The 12,767-nt window shown below is 44.0% G+C and overlaps 1 protein-coding gene across 5 annotated transcripts in view; it reads right to left on the reverse strand.

Annotated features, from left to right (window-relative positions):
* Positions 1-336: 336 nt before the first annotated feature.
* LOC121731590 (ecdysone-inducible protein E75) overlaps positions 337-12,767 on the reverse strand; it is a 107,703-nt gene continuing 95,272 nt past the window's right edge. For 4 of the 5 annotated variants that reach the window (XM_042121082.1, XM_042121084.1, XM_042121085.1 and 1 more), the window contains exons 2-5: positions 11,474-11,562; positions 5,980-6,124; positions 2,266-2,501; positions 337-2,159 (exon numbers count right to left, since the gene is read on the reverse strand). In XM_042121082.1, coding sequence (XP_041977016.1) covers positions 669-2,159; positions 2,266-2,501; positions 5,980-6,124; positions 11,474-11,562 — 1,961 coding nt within the window. In that variant the 3' untranslated portion in view covers positions 337-668. Of the gene's footprint in view, positions 2,160-2,265; positions 2,502-3,586; positions 3,993-5,979; positions 6,125-11,473; positions 11,563-12,767 lie in introns of those variants that run through there. The other variant, XM_042121086.1, reaches the window with a different exon arrangement.

Below are 12,767 nucleotides of genomic sequence, written 5' to 3' on the forward strand. Positions count from 1 at the left end.
GCGGCTGGACAATGACCTCCCTATATTACCTATCGTTTATCATTTACTTGTGCAACAACGAGGCTTTTTATGTACTGTCAGGTTACTGCTGTTTTAGATACGTTTTTGATTACTATTTGCAGTATTTTAGGTAGATATGCCAGGCAGTGTCTTTTTTTGTTTTTAAATTAATTAATATAATTTAATATTCAATATTTTTCTTATAAACCTTTGAGTGTTACTAGCCAAAAAGATAAGCGTCATTAACCTTGTAAGATTTCGTCATGTAATTTGACTGAGCTGCATTTATAGAGTATTTTAAAAGTATTTTTAGGGTGTTCAAATCAAAAATGTTATAATTTTACAACTTTGTTTTATTTTAATTCGACAACCTGTCATTATATTAACAAACAAATGACTGAGCACACTCACATACGTACTTACAATACACACAAAAACACACCGCGACCGGCGCTGCATTGCATTATAAATTATACTTATATAGTCTTAAATTATGTTTCAGTCTATTGCGCTCTCCTCGTCCGGCACCGGCCACGCACGCACACGTCTTAAAAGAATTATCACATATAATATATTAACCGATTTGCGAACGATAATTAACTACAATAGTTTATTCAATTTAAAGTATGTCGGGGCTGGGCGGAGACGGGCGGCTCCGCGGGCCGGCCTCACGCCTCCAGCATGCGCGGCATATAGGCGCGCGGGGCGGGCGGCGGCGGCGAGGGCGACTTCTTGGACAGGTTGAGCGGCGCGTCCGCCACGTCCACCTGCAGCTCCAGCACGGGCTCCGGCGCCGGCGACGCGCCGCGGTACTCCCCGCGCCGCATGTACTGCTGGATCATGTCCGTGCGCTTGAGCTGCTCCGGCGTCATGCGAGGACCCTCCATCAGGCTCTTGGCCAGCACCGAGTGCGTCGACGACAGCGAGGCGCGCGCCGGCCGCGGCGAGTGCGCGAGGTGTGCGGGATGCGCGGGGTGCGCGGGGCTGGCGGGGTGCGGGTGCGGCTGCGGCGACGGCGTCAGCGGCACCGCGCGCGCCTCCGCCTCGCCCGTGTCGCGCCGCATCGCGCGGAACTTCTTGTGCGGCTTGTACGCCTCGTCCATGAGCGACGACGTGTCGTACAGCGGCGGCGCCTCCAGCACCCGCTTTAGCACGGGCATGTCGTCCGCGGGCGCCGGCGGCCGCCGCTCCTCCGTATGCTCCTCCAGCGACGAGCGCGGGCTCGAGCAGCCGGAGCCGGGGCCGACTATCCTCTCGTGCTTCTCGTTGCCGGACTCGATGCCGGAGTCGGTGGGCGAGTCCAGTTTGCGGTACCGGGGCGGCGGCCGCACCGGGGTGACGGTCAGGCCGTTGTGGGCGAGGTGCGCGACACCGAGGGCCTCCTCGTCCACCGAGCCCCGGGAGTCGAGTCGTCTTCTGCCGGCGAGGGTGGCCGCGAGCAGGGGGGTGCCGCAGTCGCCGACGGCCTCGCCGGACTCGCTGCTGGACACGGACCCGATGGGACTCCGCGCCGACTCGTCGGCTCCCGAGTCCGCCCACGGGCATCCCTCCTCGTCCCCCCACATCTGCTGCCGAAGCAGCTCTTTGTGCTCTGTTCGGAACACGACTAGCTTCTCCGTGTGGAGCGTGCTCAGCGTCCGGAGATCGGGCAGGGTGTCTATCAGCTCCCGGAGGAAGCCGGGCCGGTCCGGTCTGTTCTGCGAAATGACCGTCTGCAGGCAGGCCTTCAGCCGCGCGTGCATCCTCTCCACCAGCTCGACGTTGCGGAGGCCGGGACGGTCCGGCGTGATGAGGACTATGGCGCAGAATAGACCGATCTCCGCGTCTGTCAAATTCATGGAGTTCATACGCTCGGCGAACTTGAAAGTCGAGTCCACCAGGAATCTCGCGTTGGCCCCGCTCTGGATGGAGTCCCTCTTCATTAGCTGGCCGTTCAGGCAGATTATACTATTGAGGGGGGCGTCGAACATGCAGATGAGGCGCACGAACAGGGCGTCGAATAGACCGCTCTTTAGCAACGTGAACTTGTCGTCCTGAGTGAGCAACTGGAAGCCGGGGATGAGACCGGCGAAGTCTATGACGCCGCGGATGACGTGCGCGAAGCGCTGGGAGAACTCCTTCTCCGATTGCAGCTCCGGCGCCGGGTTCAGCGGACACGCCTACGACAAAAAAAGAAAGTTGTAAAAAACGTCGATTTCGGTCGAGCGGCGATTTCTCGACGATAAATAAATTTCAAATTGCGGATTCATCGAAAGCGATTCTTACCAAAGTAGGTTGAGAGTAGGTGGGACAGTCACGGGCGCGGGCGCGCATGGCGGCCACGCGGTCGCGGGTGAACTCGCAGGTGTCAAGGTGCGCGCGCACCACCCGCGCCAGCAGCCGCGGGGCATCATCGAGCTCCGCTGCGGCCGCCTGCTCCTGCGCGCGCGACGACGACGACTGCTGCATCGCCGCCAGGATGCGCGCCTTCTCGCGCTTCGGGACGCGCCCGAATCTCACAGCTACAACAAAAGGAGAACCACCGTAAGTAAATTTCGATCAGAACGACATTAAAATAGAATAATTGTTGAGCGAGGTCGCGCACGCACGCGTCGCAGCTGTCGCCGGGCGCCCGCTCGTGCGAGAGCGAGCCATGTGCGAGCGCAGCTGACTGCAGGGGGTGAGAGTTCATCGGCCGGCCGCCGGCGACCCTCGTCTGGCTCGTTTAAAAATATCGGATCCGAACCGACGTCCCATCGAGTGAACTAGTTCTAGAGACGAGTGACAATGCGGGAACCGCGAGGTCGCGCTCGAAAAGTGTTACGACTTTCTCGCGCTAGATGTGTTTCGTTTCGAAAGGTAGTATAGACCGCGCACGAAAGCGTCGCTTATGGCCTCCGTGCGCGCGCGCGGTGAAAGTGTTTGAGCGCGGCGCACGATTGAAAACGAAAGCTGAGAGCGCCCTCTCGCCATTTCTCCCGACTTTCCCTAACTAAAGTAGGGCACACCAGATGGCCTGACCTATTGTTCGTAACGAAAGCCAAATAAATCTTCATCGACGACGGAAACTGTTACTAATGAAAGATTATTCGTAGAAAAATATCAATGCAATGTAGAGTATCTCTACCTCCCCATAATATGCCTAGGACGTATAATATTAACTTGTATGTTGTTGTATGTACCTATTTTTTGTGACATACATTTATTTTATGTTTCTATAAAAATACTAAACTGAAACCTACTAATATGTCTTAATATTAATTCATAATATCAAATTAATTGATAACACGGTAGTAAGTAGACAGTCTTAAGTCAAAGTTATTCGAGAAGCAAAGTTCTTCTTTTACTTTCAGTAAATACGAGTATAAACGAATTGGCAAAATGTAAAGTATTATTGTAACAAGTTGAAAATAAAAAAAAATAAAAAAACTTTCAAGTAATTGATAAACACTGAATAAAGTTATTAATAAAGAGTGTTTATTTTGATAATAATATTTTTATTATATTAATCGATGACCGCTTATCAATCTTCTTGAAGTTGTAAATGAAAAAAAAGTGCATCCGTAATTAAAATATAAATAATTATAACCATAAAAATAATACGTACGAGCATTGTGGTATTTGACAACTCCATTGAGAATTCCTTTTAAAATCGGTAAATCTTCACCCATATCTGAGACCATAATATTTTCACTAATTACAACTAGGGTATTCACAGCCTAGGGCCACTGATAACTAAGTTTTGGTAACTAAAATATTTAATGACTATTCTATAGTGTCACATAGCACGTAGTGTTTGCACCGAAGCACTGAAATCCGAAATCACACTTGAAATCCAATGTTTTGTTTTTATTCGCACGGACACGTTTGACGTTAGCATGGAGAGTCGCTAGCGAGAGTCGAGTTCTCGGGGCGAAGTGAGGCGCGACGCTCTGACATAGCGATATGTAGAGGGCTGACGACCGATGCGCGGGCCGGACTCCCTCGCACTGCGCGGCGGCGCGCGCCGTGCCAACCTTGAACTTGAGGAGGGGGGCGCGCGGTGCGGCGCGCGGGGGGAGGGGGGGAGGGCACCGTCAATAAACTCCGCGCAGGCCCCTGTCCCCGCGGCCGCGGTGTCACTCCGCGCTAACTGTTACCATTCTAAATCGCTCCTGAGGTTGTTCTTAGCGCACCGGGGCCATTTCTAGAGGTTTCGGGAGGGCCGAAGAGGGACAGGAGGCGAAACTTTTCTAATTAACCTCTAATTAAGAACAGTTTTGCGTTTGTGTGTGTTGTTGATAATATACATGGTAAAGACATTTCAAATTGTTGTAAAGTTAAATTTTGGTACTTAAACATTACTTAGTAGTTTGGGCGGCAAAATTGCTTTTGGGTGGATTTAAATTTTTATCTTTAAATAATGAAATATAATGACTTCCTTTTTTAAAGACTGTTGAAAACGTGATTGATTTACATATAATAAAAGTAACACCTAGATATTTAAATGAATTCATTTGCAATTCGCAAAACATTTCATTTGTTAGTAACTTTCCCTTCAACGTGTTTAAGTTATTATGTTTTACAGATAGATGGTTGTAACGAGCCAAATAAATGCAAATATTAAGAAAATTAATTTTGCCTTAAATATACATGTATAAATATATCAAGTTAGTGTGAATTGTTTACGAAGTATAGGTTTCGAAACGAGAGTTAGCTCTATTTTTTTGGAAAATATGATTTATTATGTTTCTAATTAAATTATGTTTTAATTATTTAGTCATCTATAATCATAAAATGGCATATTTAGGCCAAATTATCAAAAAACTAAAGTTATTTAAACGTACATTTTGAATATTTAATTCCATTAGAAGTAGATACATACTCAATATATATTATGTTTTGCAGACCACTTGTATGTTTTTCCACTTTGTTATATTTTTGATAATAATGTTATAATTACAATTATAATTATAAAACATTTAATTTAAAACAAATTGTCTTAATAGGATTATTCAATGAACTCAAGTTGTAGAGTTCAGTGTCCAAAGCGCCATCTACTGGCGAGTAGCCGAACTAGCGCGCGACTCATTCATAGGTAAGACTTCAACGAGAACCTTTTGCGAACTCTAATCAAGCTAGCATAATATATTTTATTTTTATTTATATGAAATAAATTTTAAAATCATTCAATTTTGAAAAATATAGTATAAAAATTTATTTAGAATAAAATTGCATAATAGTCAAAGAGCCTACCATAAATACTTTTATGTCTACAAAATATTTATCAAATATTTTCGGATACTGCTATAATTAATTAATAATAAATGTATTAATTGTTAATGCTTCTCCTATTACAGAAGTTGCGAGAGGGCGTTGCACCGTACGAAAGTGAAAACATAAATTTCACTCTCACACTTACGAAATGCACCTTTCTCCGCTTTCACCGGCCGGAGTCGAAGTATGCATAAGCAAGGTAAAAATGTCGCAACGCGCGGAGCTGAGCGCTACGCGGCGGCCGTCGACCCGCTTAGCGTGCGCTCACCCGCGCTTGCATAACCGACCTCCCGCACCGCCCCCCCGCGCCCCGCGCACCCCGCACGCCGCCCCCGCACGCCCGCGCCGCTCGCGAAATAGGATCTGTCGATTGCGGCGCTCGCACTTCACGTGTCCCACTTGGCGCTCCGCGTGCCGCGCGCCAAGATGACAGAATATCTACGCGAGATTGCGTGAACGACCTTACGCTACTGATTGCGTATATGCAAATTGCAATTATATTTGCCTGCACGTAGCTCTATCTTTGTTTCGAGTAGTATTTAAATTATGAACATTTTCAGAGCTTTAACTGAAAACTACAATTTTATAGCACACATTTACGGTAATAAAATTAGAGAGAATAAATAATAAAATTTGAAAACAAATACAATTTGAAATATTAAACAAATTTTAAAATTTATTCTATTTTCTCAGATTTTTTTATTTATTCTCTTAATTTTTAGCAAAAAAAAAAATTTAACTCACCATCTCTGCTCATTCCGACGGCGATGCACTTTTTCAATCGGCAGTATTGGCACCGATTTCTATTAATCCTTAGGATGGAACACTGTTGGTTCTTGGTGCAGGGCCTGTACTGGATCTTCTGCTGGATGGACCGGCGGAAGAAGCCCTGGGGATCACAGCTGCAGTTAGAGTCGCGCTCGGGGTCGCTCTCGTCGCTGGAGCAGCCCGAGTCCGTGGACTCGCGCCGCGCCTCCAGCATGCTCACGAGCACCGAGTGCCGCTCGCGGAGCTCCGCACCGCACGACATGTCCAGCACCATTCACAGACCGCACGCTAGCACAACCGACACGAGACCCGCTCACTACGCTACTGCACGATATGGAGGTACGCTGCACCGACACGTGCGACAGCCGACGGCGGACTGTGCGGGCGCTGCGGCGCGGCGCAGTTACCCGCGCGACCTACTTGCCGGCCGCCGACCCAACCGAGAAAGTGAGAGTGCCCCGCGCCCCGCCGCCCGCGCCCCGCGCTCCTCCGCGCGCTCCTAACGGTCCGCGCCGCTCTAGAATGTGCCGCTGCCGCTGCCGCTGCACCGGTGCGCCGGATATAGGCCGGGCGCATCCCAGCGGCGTCGCGACGAGAGGGCGTTCACCCCGGGTCGACGGCCACTCGATTGCACAATAACGATGCACCCCTCCCCCGCGTATTCGCACAGCCCGGGAGCTAGGACGCGACCCGCGCGGGGCAACGACCGCCTCTACGCCGGTGACGTCGGCTATGCGTCACGGCCTACCTCAATGCGCGCGCGCTACTCTACTAGGGGTGCATCGATTTAATTATTATCGTTAGTACTACACGAGTAGGTGAAACATGTAAGTTTTGTTTTCAGGACTTCACCTATTACCTAAGTTTTGTAAGTCTGAGATACGGTTACGAAGTAGCAATATAACCGACTTTACCTTTTCTTAAGTATTATCAGGTAAGGTCGATTGATTGCCACAGAATTTAAAGCCTAATTACAACAATAAAGTTATGACTTTTCCATTACTGGTCTACTAATCTGCCCTATACTCGAAAAACAGTGTAATCGTACAATCCTCAAAGTGCATACAGTTACATACAAATACAGTTGTTATGTCATTATTGTACAATAATATTAATTTAATGATAATAATAGATCGAATGGTGCATAGTAAGGAAGGCGCGAGGCTCGAGACGCGGGGCGCGGGGCGCGGGGCGGGCGGCCCAGGTCGGTGGCCCAATTCGCGCTGCCATCGATCCATTGTGCGCTGTACGAGTGGCCCATAATTGGTCGCAGTTCGGGCAGTGACCGGCCGCGCGGTCGTCGACCCCGGTCCGCGAAAACAAAACCTTTTCAAAACGCTCGCACCGCACTATATAACGCTTATATGAATTCTCTCATTATGCGAAGGCGTCATATTGACACAAATACGACGCTTTACTAGCGATTCGTGTTCATTTTAGCTTTAAATGCAAACGTATCAAAATCGTAAATACACAAATATAGCTCCGGCGAGGTGAACGACCTCGAGTGACTGACCTTATTTCGTCGCTATAATGTGTTATACCTTTCTAAAAAATATCATTCGAGAATTCCAATGTTTTAGGATATTTTTGGATATTTTTCTTTTGTCGCCGTTTGTAATATTTTCGATTCATGGTGCGTTAGGGGAGATGGCGAAATATGTTTATGAGATAAAAATGATCATTTCGTAATTGCAATCTAGGCCGGGCCGGCTCTATCTGCGTTTGTAACGTAGCCAGTGTAGCCACCCGCGGTAACCGGATCATTTTTTGTAATCATTACATTGACATACTTTTCCATACATGTGTAACGCGTACATTGTATTTTAATATCCAAATGAACTCTTTAATTTTCTATGTTAGTAATATTAGTTTACACGTCATTAGAATAAAACCCAATTCACGCACGTGCGTGATTACCGCGACGTGTTTGTGTGTTTTCCTCGTAACTCGGTTATCCGGATATTTGTTACCTACAGTGTATTTATTTGTTACAATGGGTGTATTTATTTGGTACGACCGTATTCGCTAGTCCTTATTAGTGTTGTGCTCGGTGAATCTGTGACGGCTGACGGTGTTTCGTGACTTGAGTAACGGTCTGGGGCGATGACTGTTGACGCACGGCTTCCGAGGAAGTGGCCAGCTCTTGCACAGATGTTATAGATAACAAAGCCGCTGACTCACACTGACTCATAGAATTCATATCAGGAGCGTTCGCGAGTCGCGACCTACAAATCGGTCTTAGTCACTTTTATGGGTTTTCTGTTGGTACGCACGATTAAATATAGAAATGTATCCTCAAATAACTCGGTCCCTATTCCTGTCTATAGATGATTCACGTCCGAATTAGATTTTAATTTTTATTATACATAATTTTATCCGCTCTGTAGGACTGGCGATACCAAGTATAAATACGGTACTTAAGAAGATCGACTGATATATATTTTGTAAATATAATTTTTAGAGATATTTTTTTTGTACAATTCACTGAACCCTGGCATTTCTATATCTATACTTTTTATATATGTATTTAGCAACAATTTCGTAGCTTACATACTTACTCGAGACATTTGTTTCCCAATGTGAGATACATTGGGAAACAAATGTCTTGACGTATCAGCTGTAAATGCTACGTGTGGTAACATCTGCAGGAAACCATCAGACGTGGGATGTTCTCGATAAATAATGATCGCGGGATCAACGAACCTAAAGCTGGCAGTTCAAATTGAATGTGGGTTACGTTCATGTTGCGTACATACGTCGGCCGCAGCTACGGCTGGGAGAGGCTGCGCTAGCGGTCACCGACCTCGCGGTGCCGAAAATGAGCGACCCACTACCGGGAAATATGTCGGCCACCGCGAACAAAGAAACCGCTCTGCTACAGATCGTATCGTACCAAAGAGGTTTTATTTTGCAAAAAAGTACCGTTTCGGATTATTTTATATTTCCTTATATGTGGTGATGGATTTATGAATTTGAATGCTTAGCCTCAATTGTGTTCTAGAAAGTATTCAAACGCTGAACGGTATACATAATTTAGTAAATATATGAAAAATATATTTACTAAATTATATTATACATGAAAAGACTTTAATTAAAAAGTAATTAACTTGTAATATACAAGTAAGTATCTGTAGTCGACGATGATAAATGTGAAAAAGCAAAAAAATGCAATAAATTGGCAATCATTATTATTACATAACACTATCTAAGAAAATTTTCATTCTCAGAAATCGTAATCTGTCTAAAATAAATAATTGGGTAATAATTTATTTTATAGTTAATACTAGACGTTATGTATTAAATCGATTTTTTACTTAAATACAAAAAAAATATCTTCATGTAATACTTTTTACCCAAAAGTTAAGTTAGTAACTAGCAATAAATATTCGAACGTATTATTCAACGTTAATCAGGGCACGTGTACACGTGTAAGACCTCATTTACTGTTGGTATATTTAAGTTATAATAATTAGTTAACGTTTTTAAAGATTTGACAGTAAATCAAACTTAAATAAAATTAAATTAAGATCTAAATAAAAAATAATATTATAAAAAACTTGAAGCAATAAACAAGAGGTCGTTGACACCGCTGCGCATACAACCAACGTACACCCCGCGTTCGTAGTGGGCCGTAAAAACCATTCATTCAACATTTTTCGTCGACGCGGTGTAGAGACAAGTGCTAGCATTAGCGCAGCGCCACCTAGCGGCGAATAGCTGAACTACGTCATGAATTTCGTTTTCATGTCGCCAGTTGGCGCTGTTGTCGCGCTGTGATATAAGGTGGTTCGAGTCTAATGACGTCATGTAGAGCGTAGAGTTCGTAGTGACTTTCAAGTTTAGGTACTGAAACTTCGTTTTTTTTTAAATATGTACTTGTCGGAAACAAATATTTTTTTAAACTGTAGGAAAAAGACAAAAATGGAACAATTATACAAAATACTTTTCAGTGCCTTAATATTTTAGAATGTAAGAAATTCAGTAAAATATATTAAGTATTTAGCGTGCTATGTTTCGTTATGAGCGCAAAATGAGCCCACTTTACACATTACTTTTTACGAGATGACTACGTAACAATAATAACTTCAAACAACGATTTAAAGGCGGCGAAAAGAAAGCCCATTTCTCTCAGCTCTTACGTAAGTCTAACGTTCGTTTAGAAAGTTGTTTACATCTGGATATTATAGTCGCAATGTTACAAGATTGATATTGGGTATATTTTTATGTCGCACCATCGTTGGGCACTGGGGTCAAACCATTGGGACCATAAACCCGGATAAGGGAATTATGAAATTCTTCAAATAACTTTGCATTTTTAATTATGTAATTCGTAGAATGCTAAGGCTAAGCATTAAAAATGAGCTTAAGACATGTCACTATTCTGAAATACAAAGATGTATCAGACGGTTGAAGAATGCTTGATGAACTTAATGTGTGTAACTGCAAAGGAAACAACATGCGGGATGTAGTCTGAGAGCCTGAGACCGGCCCGCATGTGACGTCACAGACGGGGAGCCCTGCTCCAATATAGAACTTCGAGACAATTTCTTAAACTCATCGCCTTACAAATTCCACAACAATAAAAAAAAACTCGAGGACGACCCGTTCCCGTGTGAGTTTCGGACAGGTAGAATTGGGGCGCCAGGGTCAAACGCGACAGGTACACGGCACCCCTCGAAATTCGACACCGTTTTAAAATCGATACGTTGGCCCTTATGCCCTTATTATGCACACGCAATTCACGTTACGTCATTTGAGTGGACCTACTGATTTAGTGGAAACAAAATAGTCAGAATGATAAATCGAGGTGACGAATATTTGGACACGAGCACCAGGCCCAGGGCCGCGCTTTGTTATCGAGAGACTGTCTTCCGCGTGCTCGGCCTTGCTCCCCGTCTCCACTACACACTACTTCCAGTTTCTCTATAAATAAGAGGCCAAAACACGAGCATCGAGGTAACGGGTTGCTGTTACTTATCTTTGGTATGAAATTATCTAAATTAAACTCGTAAGTTATATCATACGCGTTGCTCTACTTTATTGGTTTGTACCCTATTCTGAAAAGTTAATCGAGTATGAAAAAATGATTGATATAGAGTATACGCTAATAAATATGTATTACCTAATCGGTGTTGTACAAGGTAGCGTTAAGTGTTAACGCGGAAATCGTCGGCTCTATATTTTATGTTCATCATTGGAGAAATGACCTTAACCTACTACGTTATTGATTTAATATGCATCGGGTATTCACGAAACAAACGATATTTGCGGTTTGTGCTGGACATGGCGCGTATTATGAGCATGCTGTTGCGACGAAAGTACAAAAAAAAACAATTAACATTACTTGACTGATGACTCTACAACTTTACAATTATTTAACACAAATTCCTCGTTAATAATATGTAGTTATATTTAAGATAATATCTTAGTATTTACTTTCAAGCTGTATAGTAATAGTGTTAATTACCTTGCAGCCTTCACAGGAATGGACGCCATAGTGGAACCCGCTGGCCTTATCACCGCAGACGCGGCACAGCACTGTCGTGCCATCGAACTCTGTAACAAAACAAACATATCTTTAAAACCCTTCTTACTGGTACCACATCTTTCTACTTAATAAGTAAATGCCTGAAAATCTAGTTTCATGTAAGTAGTTTCATGTTTCATGTAAAAATATGTTTCGGATCTTTTAGTCATTCTTAATTTTTTTTAAACAAACGAATTATGATATTATAATATCATCATTAGGTTGTTGGTATATTTTATGGTTAGGTGAAGTTGCTGTATTTTTAGTGCTTAAAAAGTTGCGCGAATTGACCAAATGCTAACTTTCGAAACGGGCGCACGGCAGTGCAAGCGCCAAGTCTCAATATTTCAGAGTTGTGTTTACAAACACTAAACATGTTATCGGAATGACTTTTACTATGTTACAATATACACGTGTTTACGTGATTGCTATAAATATCTAATCGACCTTCAGCAACCCCAAAATACGGATTGTAAAGTCTGCAATAATATTTTCATCTTTTGTTGTTTGTATTACAGTTTATATTTCTTATATAACTTGAAGTGTTATGATTAGTAAATGTGTGCATATTTCATTAGTTAGTATGATCAGTCGATAGTAAATCACAATGATGTAAGCGCTTCAGTTGCGTGCTGTTGATATTGAATAGTTATTTTAGAAAGCGTATGTCTCTACACTTAAATAAGTCATTGCCCTGTTAATTGTATTCCAACATTCACATTCAGCTGACACAATGGTCGGGTGTTACCTCGTGGATCAGACGATGTCTATCGAGCGATATAAGGGAAAATCGTATTTCACTCTGTAAGGAGTATCGAATTACATAAAACGCATAATTCGAGCGCGCGTCTATTAAACTCAAGTCGACCGCATTATTTGCAACAAACCTCAAATAAAGTTTTACTACTCGACCAGATACCTAAATACCAGATCAAAAAAACGGAGATGTGATAATGTGTGACCTTAACACTTTTTTACAGTAGGTCAGTGATTAGGTAGTCGTGTGCGTGACGGGATTAGACGGAAAGCGAGGCGAGGGCGGGGCGGGGCGGGGGCGGGAGCGGGGCGCGGGAACAGGTTCGGCCGAGCTCTCCCGTGTGCTCTCACTTTCCCTTTATTGATATTTGTGTATTTCAAGGAGCCCGGCATTTAGGAGGAACTTTCTATTTCTGATTTCTCGGGGTTAACGCACGAAACGATCGCTTTCTATGGCGTTACTTTCTATTTAGAGACC

Source organism: Aricia agestis, chromosome 11, assembly GCF_905147365.1.
Source record: "Aricia agestis chromosome 11, ilAriAges1.1, whole genome shotgun sequence".
Classification (NCBI taxonomy): domain Eukaryota; kingdom Metazoa; phylum Arthropoda; class Insecta; order Lepidoptera; family Lycaenidae; genus Aricia; species Aricia agestis.